This window comes from Notamacropus eugenii, chromosome 1, assembly GCF_028372415.1.
Source record: "Notamacropus eugenii isolate mMacEug1 chromosome 1, mMacEug1.pri_v2, whole genome shotgun sequence".
Classification (NCBI taxonomy): domain Eukaryota; kingdom Metazoa; phylum Chordata; class Mammalia; order Diprotodontia; family Macropodidae; genus Notamacropus; species Notamacropus eugenii.
The window spans coordinates 196348601-196365844 of NC_092872.1; the positions used below are offsets into that span (position 1 = coordinate 196348601).

The following is a 17244-nucleotide window of genomic DNA, read 5'->3' on the forward strand; positions in this document are numbered from 1 at the left end:
AATTAGATTTGATGATTTAATTTTTTAAAATTAGCAGCTCTGAATCTTTTCAGTGTTTTTCAAAACTATCTCTGTTTTTCTGGTACTATAAACTTCCTAAATGAATCCTAATCAAATGAAAAATCAAGGAAGCAAGGGACAGAAACCATTATGGGGATGACTACCTTATACCCTGTCGTTTGTTTGCGGGATAACTAATTTTAATGTCATTATCCTTTAATAAGGAAAAAAAAAGAACTGGAATATCTTAAATACTGCACAGATTTGGGTTTGCTACAGAACAAAAACATGCCCTCCCCAGGTAAAACTGCACAAAAATAATGACATAATTGACATAATGCAACTATGTCAGTGCTGTTCCTTGACATTACTTCTACAAAGGTACTACTGTATATTCCATTTTTCACTTCTAAAGTAAGCACCACGATAGAAAAAAAAAGAAAGAGGATTTAGGTGCTCTATACCTTGGCCTTTGGTCTGGTTGCCTGATTCACTGGTCTAAGATGAACTCCCTTCTTAATCCTATCCATCATTTCTTCAACTGCTTGTCTCTTGAGGTCTGTGACTTCTTCAGCTGTTCAAAGAAAACACATTTCATTGAGTTGCAAACGAAGAAAGCCCAGGAAAAACTGTAAGAAGAAATATTTTTCTGCTGTGAAGTGAGAATTATCTTCTCAGTCCATTGCTACTTTTCTGCAATTTGTGATTTAGAAAGATTGCAATGTGCCACACCACACAGTCACTACGCAGATGCCAAGAGTCACAGAACACCGTGGCTCCATTCAGGTGAACAGCAGTCAGGTAGCAAAGTTTCTGTAACAGAGCTGAGTCACAAAAATGGGAAGGCTTTTGTTGTGTTTTTTTTTTTAATTAAAGCATTTAAGTCAATAATGACTCCCCCACATCAAACAATTAAAATGAATTTTGCCCTATTTGTCAGTGTAATTACAGACTTTATTGAATACTTGGTTCATTTCTGGAATTTCTCCAAGTCTTATTAAACCCAACTTTGCACTTAATCCTAAATAATCGTGCCTTTTTTTCTTGAAGGGGATTTTATACCTTATTGGCAGACGTCATATATTGTCCCTCCAAGAAATTAGTGTAAAGGAGGAGAAAGTATCAAAGATTTGACTGAAAAAACCATAAGAGTCCTCATTGGAGGAAATTCAGACAAAAGCAAACAAATAATAAGTAAAATCTATTTCTCCACTCCCCCCATCCAATTTTTATTGATGAATCATGTAAGCAGAAAACATTCACACAAGCCCGTTAAAGGAATTTTAAATTTCCTGTTGGACAAAAACATAAATCTAGGAATGATTTCAATTAAGTAATTAAATTTTAAACGAAAGTTCATCTACACTGTAGGCTAACCTTTGTAGTACAAAACATTATTAAATCAATTGAGATTTATCTAGATTCAGTGAATGTACCTGAGATGAGTTATCAGTTCAAGGCCATTTGCTATAATGCTGAAATTTGGTACTTTGTCTCACTCTACTTACAGGTCAAACTATGCTTACATTAATTATTAGGCCCCATACAAAAGTAGATCATTTGCAGACTGTCCAAGTGCAGGAAGATTATTAGCTCTGACTCTAGAAAAACAGGATGAGCTGGAATCTTTCAGAGTATGTGCTGTTACCTGATTTTGAGTGGTCCTTAATATTTCACTTATTTTGGCATACCTTAGACATCTCAAAAGCTCTACTTTTGAACTGGGATCAAAATACATATGCCTAAGTTAGCTGGCCCTAACAAAGCTAAGATCAACAGATTATATCTTTAGAATGGACAGTTTGCCTTTTTATGTTGCTACTGTCTCAGGGAAACCTAACCCCGGCTCATCATCTCACAAATGGATCCTGTTGTTCACAAGGTAAGACAATATACATGTTCCAGCCATGGTAGGTCAGTATTCACCTAAGTATATACCAAGGCCAGAGTGATACTTACTGTGTTTCCCACACTGCTACAATTGGAACTTTCTTGACATCTTAATGTGGAATTAGTTCATAGATGTAAGATGTCAAGAAACTGAGATATACCAATGAATCATCATGGGTAGAACTAATATCTTCTGCTGAAACTGCTTTAAATTGAATGATACAAATCTCAGCTCTGCCATTTTGGCACCTTTATGGAGAAATGACTCACTGCAAAGTGAAAAGTGGCTTCTAAAAAATGCTTAATTTAAAAAAAAAATACCATTCTGAATTAGGATGGAAAAATTGCATGGCAATTGATGGTAAAACACTTCCTACTAACCCATCAGCACTCTGGAAGACATGACTAAAGCCCAATTAATCACACAAGACAAAAGCCAATTAAGGCAGACAGATGGAACATTATGGTCAAAGCTATTTCATTCGTCTAAAACATCTAACATAACAGGAATTTTAAATAGTCTCTTATACTTGTTGGTTAGGATAATATGGATGATTCAGAGATGGATAGCTATCTGTATCCTACAGAGATTTTAAAAGACAATTTAATTCCTTAGTTTTTTTTTTCTCAAATAGAAAAGCCTAACTGATTGAAAGGAAAAAAAGACACCAAATTACCCACACAAATACAAAGTTATCTTTCTATCTATAAACACACAATATATTTTTTTCTTTTTCTCACCCTCATCTATGTTCACTGTTGAACTAGACAAAAACAATCTATATGAATTTCACAATGATTAAGTGGTTTTATAAAATATGGAAGAATAACCTACAGAGAACTCATGGAATATTTTGTAATTCTTTCTGTAATGATAGAATGGGTAATTGTCTCACAAAACCATGTAATTAGAGGGACAACAGAAATATCCAGGATGCTGGAGATTAAAGAAAAAATGACAAATGAAGACAATTCTAATGTTACTGGACTACTCACCAAATAATCAAATTTTCCTAGAAAATAGTGCTGTGAGGTTGGACTTGACTCAATAACCCAATGCAATTAATTGAGGCTTAAATTTTGAAGACCTATTTGAAAAGTAAGTAGTTTCATAAGGGGAAAAAAACCCACCCTCCATAACCTTCTGCTATTACTTAGAAGTGATCAGAACTTTTTTTAACCCCTCTATAACCTTGTATTATCACTTAGAGGTGACTGGAATGAGTTTCTGAATTTCACTGGATTCCCTAAATCTAGTACCTGGTGGGAGGGTGGGGAATCTTTGCTTAATCATTCAGTCATTTATTGTATTCATAAATCATTCCTTGCTACTTTTTGGAAAAACTAGAGGCAGTACAGTGCACAGCAAAGTGTACTGACTTCAAAGTCCTTTCTCTTCATGACCCCGGGGCAACTGGTTTAACTTCTCTAAGGTTAAGTCTCCTCATCTGTTAAATGGGCTTAAAATACCTTATAAGGTTGTTGTAAGAAAAACACTTCGAAAATTTTAAAGCATTACAGAAATGTGATTTTGTCAAGTTGACACTGATTTGATTTTTTTTTTTAAACTAAGGGTCATAAACATAACTTTTATCTAAAGGAATTACAGAGTTAGTTTTTTCCCCCAGTTTTCTGATTCTTATCACTAGAAGTCCATTTGGTAGGAGACTGGTAAAAATCTAAATAGATATATCTCTTGGGAGCCAAAAATTGGCCTATTAAGTTGATTCTTCATAAAATTAAACTCTTTTAAACATAATGCCATCTTAAATTCAGACCTTAAAATATATGTAAAACAGCTTACTAAATTTACCATAAGCTATTTCACCAAACAGTAATAACTACAGTTAGGCAACAAGAAACCAGTTTTCATGGGCTTCTATACTCAAGGAAGTCACAGTACAAATGGTCAACTGTATCTCATGGGCCACTGTAGGATGCAATTCCAAATATGCAAGATATGTTAAGACTGAACCCTAGACTAGACAATCCAATTTCCATTTACAAACACAATAGGAAGTTCCACAGTTGAAGTGGGGAATTCTCCCATTCATGTACTCCTTCATATACTAATGGTGTAACCAATAAAACAAATAAGTCATTAGGAACACAGAGAATGCTGTTTTATCTGCATGTGTTATTGGTAAGATACTATTATCCTTTCTATCAGTATGATTTTAAAGTTATTCCTTTCAAAGTTTTAAAGTTATACCTTTCAAAATACCATGGACAGATCAAAATGCACCATTGTGTTGCTGGCCAAAATTGTTTTCAGAAGCGAACAAAGAATTATAACTCTATAGAAATATTTCTGCTTAGTTTCACAAACCAACACTCTAAAGGCAATAGTAGTCAGGAAGAAAGTACTGCTGTGTTTCAGTGAACTGTAAATAACATTTTATTTTTAGAGACTGAGAGGATTTAGAATACTAGATGCTTTGGTGTTATTAAAGTGTACAGTTGAAGATAACATATTCAAGCTACAGTCTGCTTCAGGGGGAATACATTTTATTCTGAGTGACCCCACTGAAATTTAAAAATAAACATAATCATCCTGAAGTAAGATTAAACCAGAGACAAGTTCAAATTGCGTAGTTAGGGGGAAGCTAACAATGAATAATTAAGGAAACTGGGTAACGCTGAGAAACTGTCCAAGGCAGAGCTGTTTCTGAATCCAATAATCCTCAGACCAGGATGCTGCCTCCCTGCCATTCTAAGGCCATTACTATTTCTAGTAATGATCACAAAAAGTGGGAAGGCCTCAGTTCCCAGGTCTCCTCCTAATGGCCTCACCAGTACCTGAAGGACTAAGTGTTCAGTGTTACTCTCAAAACCCCTGTGGAGAAACTACTCTATTCAAAAACCTTATTATCAACATTTCAGAGCTGGAGAGATTTCATATTGGGTGATATTCGTGTATAAATGACTAATAGCATGTAACTGAATAAAGTGAACAAAGGTGACACTTACCAGTTTCTGGCTGAACTGCTTTTTCTTTCTTGGCTCCACTGCTGCTCGGATGGGATCTCTTTCGTATCATGGACATAAGAGACCTTTCAAGAAAAAAGACCAGGAGAAGCTCCTAAAATTCCTCTTCACAGTGATATTTTGCATAATACTGAGATATCATAATTTCTATATCAACAACTACTAATAAATGATTAGCTTCTTTTTATGAGCATAAGCCTTTTAACTGGAGATCAAGGACATATATGACTGATATTGCTTCTTTATTATTTCTAGAGTTTCTGAACACAGAAAAATATAGCCCACCTCTCTGTCTAGACATAGAGAGAACTACAGTGGAAAGGATGCTGCATTTAGAGCCAGAGAACTTTCTCTGCTACTTACTATCTGTGTGACCTTGAATAAGTCATGTCATTTATCTGAGCCTTAGTTTCCTTATGTGTAAAAGGAGGAGGTTGAACTAAACAACCTCTAAGGTCCCTTCTGGTTTCAAATACATGATCCCACAAAATACCGCTTTTAATTTTTAAAAAATCATTATTATCCATGAAGCAAAAACAGTTAAGAAGCCACATGTGCAGTTAGATAATAAAAGTCTTTACACCTAGAATGTTCTCAGAATTACTTTCAATTTTATGGATAAGGTAATTCTCAAGGCTTTTTTTTAAAAGGATAACTTAGGACAAGTGAAAAACCTTTTAAACAGCTCAGAGGGGGAAAAAATAGTGCATACAATCTAAAAAAGCTCTTATCTGCTCAGCCTTACCTAATGTGGAAAATCATAATGCCTTAACTGAAATTCCTAAAGGCAGAAAACAAAAATGGGGAAGAAAAATAAACCAATCCCACTAGTTTCCCAAGCCTATGAGAAATTTGGAACTTTAAAACATAAGAAAGATGTGTCAAAAGAATGCTTCTTCCTTCTGTACTCGATGAACCTGTAGTTGAGTTAGGGATTTTCCATACCAAAAAAAGAGTTTTCAAGTAATACACTATCTTCAAAAATGTTTTCAGAGTGACATGACTGGTCACCACCTACTTTTGTACTTTCCTAACTCTATAACAAAGACATATAAGCCTTTTCATTTATTCTTTCCCTAGTCAGGCTAGATGTACAGGGACTATTAACAGTTCTGATCCCACTACTGATTAGCATAGCTGCTTTGGCCTGTTTTAGACCTGAGCTGGTTTGCCTGTCTTTATAGGCATTTTGGAGGACCTCCCTGCCTCACCATATTAATGACAAACTTAGTGTGGACACCTAACTGAAAGAGCCCCATCATAGGTCAGAACTCCTAAGCACAAGAGATCTGCTAGCCTTAGTCTCCTCAGTAGCTGGGACAGGACTGTGGGAACCCCATGGAGCCATAAACCAGTCTTGAAAAATGTTGCTACCCTAAGGAAATCCAAGTGCTTTGGTATATTTAGTTTCAAAAGCATAACGATTTTTACAGATCTACTTACCGGATTGGATTAGGAGGTGGAGGGGGAAGTGGTGGAGGAGGAGGTGGTGGGGGTGGCACTGAATTTTCTGACTGGTGTACTCGTTTCTGGAGTTCATCAACTATATGGAGAGCAAATATGAGAAGGGGAGGGAAAATATTTAGCGGGGACAAAAAGCAATCATCAGCCTTCAAAGCAAAACAGGATTAGGACTAGAGGGTTTAGAGATGAAAGAGGCCTTATATTTCATACAATAGAATATGGGCTCAAAGACTGAGAAAGTTAACTACCTTTCCCAAGGTCATATAGATTGTCAGTTGCACAGCCAAGATTAGAAGCCACTGCTTCTGACTCTAAATACTGTGCTCTTTCTACTTTCCACACTTATGTAACACAAATAGAAGGTGTCTCAAAAGCTACTAAAACTTTTTAAATGCACTAAGATTTTTGGGATACCTTGAACTATCAATAAGAAAAAAATTAGAAAACAATACTGAGTCCCCCTTAGAATATCATTTTCTACCATATGGCTCTACTTTTCTTCTAGCTTAGTGATGTTCCCTCATAGATGATGTCAAAAATTATAACCATGTGCTATAGCTATATCTACAGAAAATTAAGTCAGAATAGTTGGGTAGGTGAGTGAGTGAGTAGATTGAAGAGGAAAAGTTTATTCACAAAAGAACAAATTACCTAATATAGATTTTCAAAATTTTAAATGCTTGCCTTCAGAAAGAGATGGGCCAGTAGTCAATTTTAAGAATAACATCTAACAATGGACCTTATACATACCAACTCTACTTATTCTCATTGATGACCATGCCAATTTGCTTTTTGAGGTAACTAGTGACAGCGTCTGAATTTTAACTATTTTACTAGTATTTTTTTTATATTAAATTTAACAGCTTTCAAAATGTTTGTAATTTGCTATCTCCATACCTATGAGAAAGTATTATGGCACTAATCATTAACTAATTCATTCAGACAACAATTATTTGTTGAGTATGTGAAAGGCTACGGACTAGAAGCTTATAATCAAGTAAGACAGAGAAGCCATGCATATAAACGTATAAAGTAAAATATTACAAGGGTACAGATTGGGGACTATGAAAATTCAAAAAAGAGGTTGCTTTCATTTGAGGAAATTTGTAGAAGCATTATGGGAGGTGATTTTTGAGTGGGGTTTTGAAGGACAGGTAGGATTTCAAATAGGGAGACTTAGGAGGAAGATAGTATAGGCATAAAATATGCCTTGAGAAAAGTCTCAGAAATTTCAGGTCACATGCATGGAATAGACTCATCAGAATATACATGGGATTTTTAACATCTTCTAAGAAATATGCTATAAGATCTCTTCAATGAATCCACAACCACTCAAAAGAAGGAGGTTTAATGATATGGGAGAAGATGTATGTAAAATGTCTGTTTTCCAGATTATCTATAGCATGCAGCATGCAGATAGTCCATTGACAGTCAATTAGTAATATAAGTGAGACTGGCAGAACAGATGTACAATGAGCAAGGCCCAGAATTGAATTGTCAGAGAATGGTAGGCAGGACCACATATAGAAAGTTATGTAGTACTTTCAACCATCTTAAACTGATCTCTGACATATATCATACACATATAAACACATATGTATTGGTCAGTCAATAAACATTTATTAAGCACTATGTGCCAGGCACTATGCTAAATGTGTTAAACACTAAGAGGCAAAAGACAGTCCCTGCCCTCAAGGAACACACAATCTAATGGAGGAGAAAGCAGGCAAACAAATAAGGTACATACAGAATAAATAAGAAACAATTAAAAAAGACAAAGCTCTAGAATTGAGGGATTAAGAAAGTCTTCATGTAAAAGATGTGGTTTGAGAAACGAAGCCAGGAGGTAGAGATGAGGAAGGAGAGTATTCCAGGCCATGAGAAAAGACCATAGAAAATGCCTAGACCCAAGTAATAGAGCATCTTGTTCATGGGCCAGAAAGAAGGCCTGTCACTGAATCAAAGAATATGCAGCAAGGAATAAGGTGTAAGAGTGGAAAGGCAGAAGAGGCCAAGGCTATCTGATCCAGCTGTGCAGTAGTGAAGGCCTTACCACAACGGATAGTAGCTACCATGGAAGTAATATCAGAGGAGATAAGGGGTAACATACAAAGGATGTTAAGACAGTAGAAGCAACAGAACCTGGCAACTGACTGGATACAGGCATGAAAGTGAGGCATTGAAGATGATACTTATGTTGCTAATCTGGACGACTGGGAACATAGTAGAACCTTTAACAGTCATAGGAAAGGTATAAAAAGGGGAGGGTTTGGTGAAAAAGATGAGTTCGATTTTGGACACGCTGAGTTTAAAATGTATATGGACATTGTTTCAGATGCCCAAAAGGCAGCTGAAGAAATGAGTCTGGAGGTCAGCTGACAGGTTGTTGTTTAGTTGTTTTTCAACATTTCTGATTCTTTGTGACCCCTTTTTGGGGTTTTCTTGGCAAAAATATTGGAGTGGATTCCCATTTCCTTCTCCAGTTCTCCAGGAAACTGAGGCAAACAGGATTAAGTGACTTACCCAGGATCACAAACTACTAGGTATGAGGCCAGGATTCAACTCAGATCTTCCTGATTCCAGACCCAGCATTCAGTCCACTGTGCCATGTAGCTACCCCCTCAGCAGAAGTTAGCACTGGACAGATCTGAGAATCTTCTACATAGAAATAACTGAATCCACAGAAGCTGATGAGATCACCAAGACAAATATTATTGAGGACCCTGAACAAATTGTTGGGAGACAAGCAGTAAACTAGCATGGTAGGGGTAATGAAATGATCAAGTATTGCTTTATGAAGAGAAACAGAAGCACTGTGTAGAATAAAATAGAGCGAGAAGAGAATAGTGGTTACAGGAACATTTTAGTCATGCAGACCTAAAATGGGCATAGCCATAGGAATGAAAAAGAGGTGATGATGACAGTGGCAGAACTGCTAAGATTTGATGACTGATAGAGCGCAGGGGGCAAGGAGTCATATATAATTTTAATTATTTCATCATGTATCGTTTCTCTTACAAGACTACAAGATCCTTGAATGCAAAAGCTTCTTTTTTATTTTCTTTTATTTACAGTACTTAGTTCAGGATTGGGCATAAAGAAGCTACATGATAAATGCTTGCTGAATTGAACTGAGAGGAGCCCTAGTCTCCGTTCCTCCTAATGACAAAATCAACATAATTGTCTATCGTGTAAGGACCATACTAGGAAAGAGGGGGTGCAGAGTGAAAAAACATGCCTATAAGGCTCTCACAGAGTAACAATGATTCATTCAAAAATACATAAATAAATATGGCACAACATAGATAAAAGGAGAGGAAGCATCCAAACAAAGTGACACAAGAAATTACATAGGAAAGCTGCATTTCATCTGGAGGATTAGGTACCTGGAAGAGGTGGCACCTGACACAGACTTTCAGAGAAGAAGACGATTTATTTACTTGCCAAGTTGAAAAAAAATTTAATGGTCAATGCACCGAAAGCCACATGATATTTAATTTTTACAAGAGAATAGAACTATTCTGTCATTTCACCATTTGCTAATATTGTAAACTAAACGATCAAATTTCGCAAGTTACAAATTTCTGGCCTGTAAGCAACTTCAAGTCCCAGAGGATGGTCGCTGTTTAGGGTCCCCAACTGAAGCTTGCAAAATAAAGTACTTTTGAGATTAATCAATAAGATTGTTCCTTTGCCCATCTAAAAATAGGCCTCTGGCGATTTGTACAAGGAGTCTCTAAATAAGGACGTGTCCCCCTTTTCAGTTAGTAAGGGACGAGTGCATCACCCCTCGTAACCTGAACTAAATGGTCCCACATGGATGGAAGCGTGAAGTGTCTGCTGCTTCTCTGATCTCGAAGCCAGGAGGGCAGATGTTGGACCGGGGGGCCTTAGTGGGCCGGGAGGGAAGAGGGGAGCTCCTTTCCCCCGGGGTCCTAGTGAAAGATGACTTTTTTGTGCTTGGAGTTGGGGATCTGCCCCCTGGCCTTGAGCCTCCGGACGGCCTCCCGCATGTGCTTGGGCTGCAGCGGGGGCAGCTCCCCCCACTTCTCGCACACGTCCAGAGCCTCCTCCACCACCTCCCCGACGAAGACCTTGGAGATGCCCGACATGGCAATGACCACGTTCTGGGACACCGAGGTGCCGGTGATGGACTGGATGAGGCGCTTGACGGCGGCCTTGGGAAAGGCGGACCGCCGGTACATTTCGTAGCGGTTCAGCTGCTCCTCGGAGAAGGAGGAGACTAGGATCTGCATCTTCTGGATCTCGTCCTCATCCACTTTGTGCTCCTTCTCTTTCCTCTCTTTCGTTTCGATCTTCATCTTCTTGGCCGCAGGAGCAAGAAACGCGTCGTCCCGCGCAGCCCCGAGGAAATCCGAGGCTTCCTGGCCCTTCAGCTCGGCGTCGTCGGTCGAAGGCTCCTTGGGGTCCCCGTTCTCCTCGCCGTCGGTGTCCTCCGGGGCCGCGTCCGGCGGCAGGGCGGCTCCCGGGGGATCCGGCTCGGGGGTGGAGGCGGCGGCGGCGGCGACGACAGGCGCCTCGGCCGTCGCGGGCCCCTCTGCGGCCTTCTCCGGGGACGACTCGCCGGGATCGTCCATCGCGGCTCCGCACGCGGCGGAGGAGAGTGCGGAGCTCCCCCGCCAGCCCCGCGGAAGCCGCCGAGCCGGGCCGGGCCGGGCCGGGGGAACGGACTTCCGGCGGTCGCGCCGCGATGACGACACCCTACGGAGCGTCGGAGGAGCCAGAAAAGACGGGATTGAACAGAACGAAGAGAACTACGTAAGGACTGCGTGGAATGAATGGGGAGCAGGCTGCGAGATGCAGGACCGGGCAGGGGGAGAGCAGGCGGGTACAGAGCGCATGCAAGAGAGAGGAGGGAAATAGGGCGAGAAAGGCGGTGGGAAATGCCGAGCTAAGGGAGCTTAGATTTGTATCCTAAACTCAATGGACAGCTAAGGAAATTTTATTTTTTTAAACAGTAAGATGGTCGGACCCGTGCCTTGCGAAGATCACTTCAACAGATGCGTGAACAGGGAATGGAAAGGGAAGGAAAGGGAAGCAGAGAGATCCTGAATGGGGGAAGGGGCCAAGGGGGGGACGGAGGGAAGGGAGGAGTGAATAAAACCAGAGTTTGTCCAGTTTGGGATAGCAGGACTGCATCTGGAATTAGAGACCTGGGCTTAGAATCAGACCCCAGAAATTAATTACCAGTGGTGGAGCCACGAGCACATTCCTATTTTGTTGTTCAGACATGACGCTATGACACCATTTGGGGTTTTCTTGACAAAGATACTGGAGTGGTTTGCCATTTCCTTCTCCAACTCGTTTTTCAGATAAGGAAACTGAGGCAAACAGGGTTGAGTGACTCGCCCAGGGTCACACAGCTACTAAGCGTCTGAGGCCAGATTTGAAAAGGGAAGGCAGTCTTTTTGATTCGAAGCCCAGGGCTCTATCATTATGCCAGCTAGCCGCCCCTTACCACTGACTAAATGTTACTGTAGCAAGATCCAATACTTTTCCATGGGGTTTAGGAATACTGTATCAAATATGTTGCTGCAAAAATTATGTTAGGATAACCTTATGCAAGATACGCTTGTATTTCTAAAGTCTAACACAAAAATCTGCAGGAACAACAAACCTCTTAGGAAGCACTGAAGCAATTATGGAAAAAATCACCTTTCTTTTTTAAAACTAACCTCAGAAAGAAATTTAATCTGCTGTGTGTGGTGATCCAAATTTTAAAAGTCCTGTGCTATCCTTCTAGCATTTATTGGTTTCCTCCTCTGTATAATGAAGGAGTTGAACCTGGTCATTTCTAAGGTTTTTTTCTAGCTCTTGGATCCTATGGATATATTCTTTGAGTTATGCTTTCACTAAGTTTTGAGGTTACACATGTGGAATACTGGAGATGCAGTGTGGTATAATGGATAGAGAACCAGCTTGGGAGTCAGAAAGACCTGAGTTCAAGTTCTGCTTCTGACCCATACTACCTGTGTGATCCTGGGCATGTCACTGTACTAATCAGACCTTCTGGAAACAAGTGGCATATGGTGCATTCGTTAAAGGAGTTTCCTTACTGGAAAATCAAGCCAGACACAAGCATTTTTTAAAGTGCCTACTATGTGCCAAGCACTGTGCTGCCCTGGGATAAAAAGGCAAAAAAAAATAACAACAACCAAACAAACCCCAAAACCACAAAAAACAAAAACAGACTGTGGTCTTATAGGGGAGACAACATGCAAACAACTATGTATAAACAGCATATATATTGTATAAATAAATTCCTCATTAATGAAATCACAATTCTAAGCTAAAAAAAAAATGTGAGTTACTGCATGCACTATACTGTGAAGTGTGGTCTTAATATTGTCATCCATACTGTGTGTCATAAAAATGTTCAATAGCTGATGGCCACATCCTGACTTGCTTAGATTAAAAAAAAGAGGCAAAACAACACACAGTATAGGGAACCGTACTCCCTCACAGTGTGAAAACCTAAAAAAAAAAAATCTCCCAAGTTTGGGATATCTCCATTTTGTTTCAATTAATTCTTAGATCTTAGATAAAAAAGCCCAAAGTTCATGAAAAAAGCCCAAGGAGTAACGAATAGATTGTTCTATCATCTTTTGTAGTTCTGTAAAGCTAGAACAGTTGTAGCTAAAGGAGTCTGTACAATTTTACCTGAGTGCTTTAGATTTTTAGCCTTCTCCTCAGAGTTCTGACACTTCAGCTCCAGTTCCTTCTTATCTTCTTCCAGAAGCTCCAGTTGCTGTTTGAGATTATTTATCTCCTTACGGAGAGTTTCATTGTCTAGTTGCTTTTCTAATTCTTTAACCTGCAAATTTTAAAAATTTTATTTTGTTACTGTCATCCTTCAGCAGGGAAAACAGAAACGATTATTCTTTTGACTGTATTTCACAGACAGATATACCATGGGATACTTAAAAATCTACAAATTCTGGACTGAAGATTATTAGAATCATAATCTGAGAACTGAAAGAGACCCTGATGGCCGATCAAGTCCAATCTATATGCAGAAAAAAACTGCCACTACCACCCACTCGACATGTGGTAGTCTGGTCTCTGTGTGAGGACCGCCAAGGAGGAGGAACTCCCTAATTCTCAAAGTAGTCCATTCCACTTGTGGATGGTTAAGAAGTTTCACTATTTTTTTTCTGAAGCCAAACCTCAACTGGCCTCTTTGTAACTCTCCCCTTTGTTCCTAGTTCTGTGGGTCACCTCCCTGGAGCCAAATAGAAGAAATCTAATCTCTGGTTCACATAATATCCTTTCAAATATTTGATGCCAGTTTCCATATCTCTCTTAATCTAATCTTCTCCAGGTTAAACATGTGTACTTCCTTCACTCAATTCTTTTATATCATAAAGTCCTTTACCATCCTTGGTGTCCTCCACAGTACATTCTCCAATTGATCAATATCCTTAAAATGTGGTACCCAGAACTGAGAGTGATACTCCAGAAGAGGTCTGATAAGGGTAGAGTGAAGTGGGGCTATTACTTTCCTATTCCTGGACTCTGTCTCTCAATGCAATTCAATACTTCATTAGTTCTTTTGACTGCTACATCAATCACACTAGTAACCTGTACTGGGTGTTTTCATGGGTACACCAAATACCAGATCTTTTTCAGAACAACTGTGTAATCACACTTCTTCCACCTTATACTTGTCAATTGTACAATGCAGCTAGGTGGCTCAGTAGATAGAGGACCAGCACTGGAGTTAGTAAGAACCTAATTCAAATGCTGCCTCAGACACTAATTAGCTTTGTGATCCTGGGCAAGTCACTTTACCCCTGTTTACCTCAGTTTCCTCTTCTATAAAATGGGGATAATATTAGGACTTACCTTCCAGGATTGTTGTAAGAATCAAATTAGATAATAATTGGAAAGTACTTAGCCACGCACACAGTAAGCACTATATAAATGTTAAGCTATTATTATTTTGAATCCAACTGCAATACCTTACATTCAACCCTATTGATTTTAGATTGAGTCCAATGCTCTATACTGTCAAGATCTTTGTAAATCCTAACTGACATCTATTGTATTATCCATTTTCTCAGCTTTATGGCTTCTGCAAATTTGATAGGCATACCATTTATGCCTTTATCTAAGCTCCTGATAAAAATGTTAAACAGTATAAAGCCAAGTATATATCTTCACTGGGGACCTCCTGTCATACTCACCTAGAACCATTAATAAGTACTCTTTAGCTCCAATCATATAACCAACTTCAATCAATTTAACTTTATTATTATCTATTTCATATCTCTCCACCTTTTCTATGAAAACAGTATGAAATAACTTTACCAAAAACTAGGCTAAAATATAGGAAACCATTTTCACAGCATTGACCCTCAATGATTAGCTCAGATATCTAGCCACCAAAGGAAACAAGGTTGGTCTGGGATGACTTGTTCTTACTGAAATTATGCTGATTCTTTGTAATCACCACTTCCCTTTTTCTAATTTCATCTATAAGAAACTGACTTTAAAAAATTTTTTACCAGACCCAAACAAATGGCATAACCTCAAATAGTCTAGAGAGGGGTGAAAAGTTGCTTAAAGCATTTTAAGCCCCCCATTTGGATCCATTTTCTAGTAAGAAATCCAGGTATTTTGTAAACTTTAAGATCTGAAGTGTGTCACTCAAACAAGCATTTACTAAATGTCTTCTACATGCCAGGAATTTTACTGGCACTTTGGACACAAAGTGAAACTTCCTGCCCTCAAGGAGGTTACATTTTTATCAGAGGAAATAACACTGATCCATAAAAGTATTTCCAAAGTAATTACAAGGTAATTTTAGGGAAAGGCTAAACTGATCATGAAGAGTTTCATGTATGAGGCAGGGCTTAAACTGAACTTTGAAGGAACTGGGAATTCTTGATAGGCCTAGTGCATTCCAGTATCAAAAATAGCCTGTACAAAGTCTTCCATTTCTAGGGATGAGAAATAGGATGTTGCATGTGAAGAAGAACAAAAAGGTGGGTCTGACTAGAAGAAAGTTTGTGAAGGGGAGTAATGTGTAATAAGGTTGGAAAGGTAGGCTGGAGCCAGATCGTAAAAGACTTTAAAAGCCAAACCAAGAAGTTAATATTTGATCATATAGACAACAGAGAACCACTGTAGCTTATTACTCAGGAGAGTAATTGGTTAGATTTGGACTTTAAGAATAACACTTTGGTGTATGGAGGATGGATTGGAGAAGGGAGAGATTTGAAGTATGAAAATCATTTAGGAGGTTCTTCAACGTTCTAGACAAAAGGTGATGAAATCCTGAGCTAGATGATTTGATGGCAAAGGTCTAGAAAGATACAGTAAGACTGAAGAGTGCTGTAAACTCTTCTAAGAGCATGGACAAAACTACCAACAATGCAATAGTTGTGTGTGAATTACCAAGGATAAACAATGATTCTGATATTGTCTCATTTTGTGATAGTAATTCTCATGTATGTGTGCTTCTGCTGACAGTGAGATAACTTAGAATATCTGATCCTGACAAGAGGAACCCTGAGAGAGTTGATTTATCCACATTTAATTAGCTCTTTGTCAGTTGAGTGTTGGATTTTGTGCCACATATATGTTTTACTGCTTTCTTTTGTTTTGTTTTTAATCCTGTGGTTTTTAAGAATGGATACGACTCCAGACAAACATGAAAAAGGAATATAGTTCTTAAAGATCACACTTTGATGACTAATAGAGATATTGAAGTGGCTGATGGCATGGAGAAGTGAAATGCTTTAAGGATCGTTCAAGCCCACAATGAAGCAGGATTAGTTGCATTGAACTGGAATGTAAAGTATGATAGAAAATGAAAAACAATGCCAAGAACTGACAAACAGAAAAACAGTCCAATCCTCAGAAAATAAGCAATGAACTTCAGAAAGACGTGGTAGGTAGCTAGGTGGTACAGTGGTGAGCCTGGAGTTAAGGAAGACCTCAGTTCAAATGCGACCTCTACTTGTTATGTAACCCTGGGCAAATCACTTAACTTGTATCTCGCTCAGTTTCCTCAGCTATAAAATAAGGGTCATAATATCATTTCTCTCCCAGGGTTGTTATGAAGACAAAATTGGATTACGTATGTATAGTGCTTGGCACAGTATTTGGCACACAGTAAGTGCTTATTAAATGTTCGTTCCCTTCCTTAGAAGGATTGTTAATGGTTCCTCTACAACATAGCACAATAGCACAAGCTTCTTGAAGTTGGAAGAATAATGAGGGGGAAAACAACCAAATAGTTGCTTCCCACCACTATGAAGAAAAACACTTATGAACAATACAGTTTAGAACTGGGAGAAATGAAGTTTGGAAAGAGCTTTTTTTTTTTTTTTACTCATGAGAATTTTTTTATTCGATATTCTATTAAAACTGTTACCAGAAGTCCCAGTAATCTTGTAAGACTATCAAACATATACACTCAAAGACTGCTTGAGGGATTTTTAAAAATTTCCAGTGGATCTGAAAGTTTAGCCCTAATTGAGGGAACGATGGACTCTGATAAATACAATGATATACTGAGACATAGAAGTTTTCCGGAACTACAGAAATTCTTAAATGGAGATGAACTCCTGCAACATGGATTTTTGCACTATGCCACACATCATGAAAGGTTAAGAAATTTACTGAAGACATGGAAATAAATTTCCTCCTCAAATGGCCTTGGAACTCAACTGATTAAAACCCAACTGAAAACCTGTGGGTTATAATAAAGGCTAAACTTGAAAAAATGGCTGTTCATCAAAGTGATATTTAATATTCAATGTGATAAAAAAAAGTTTCATGATGAAGAATAAAAGATATGTCTTGATCTTGCAAATTTAATGACATATCCTGTTAATCAAGTGGCTGCCATAAAAAGAAATCTTGCATATCAAC

General features: G+C 38.5%; 1 protein-coding gene and 1 pseudogene across 2 annotated transcripts in view; both read right to left on the bottom strand.

Annotated features, from left to right (window-relative positions):
* Positions 1-17244, bottom strand: part of SHTN1 (shootin 1) — a 120513-nt gene that overhangs the window by 32268 nt on the left and 71001 nt on the right. For both annotated transcript variants that reach the window (XM_072623607.1, XM_072623602.1), the window contains exons 10-13: positions 13024-13177; positions 6322-6421; positions 4861-4943; positions 465-574 (exon numbers count right to left, since the gene is read on the bottom strand). In XM_072623607.1, the coding sequence (XP_072479708.1) occupies positions 465-574; positions 4861-4943; positions 6322-6421; positions 13024-13177 (447 nt within the window). The remainder of the gene's footprint in view (positions 1-464; positions 575-4860; positions 4944-6321; positions 6422-13023; positions 13178-17244) is intronic.
* LOC140513719 (transcription initiation factor TFIID subunit 11 pseudogene) lies at positions 9376-11029 on the bottom strand (annotated as a pseudogene).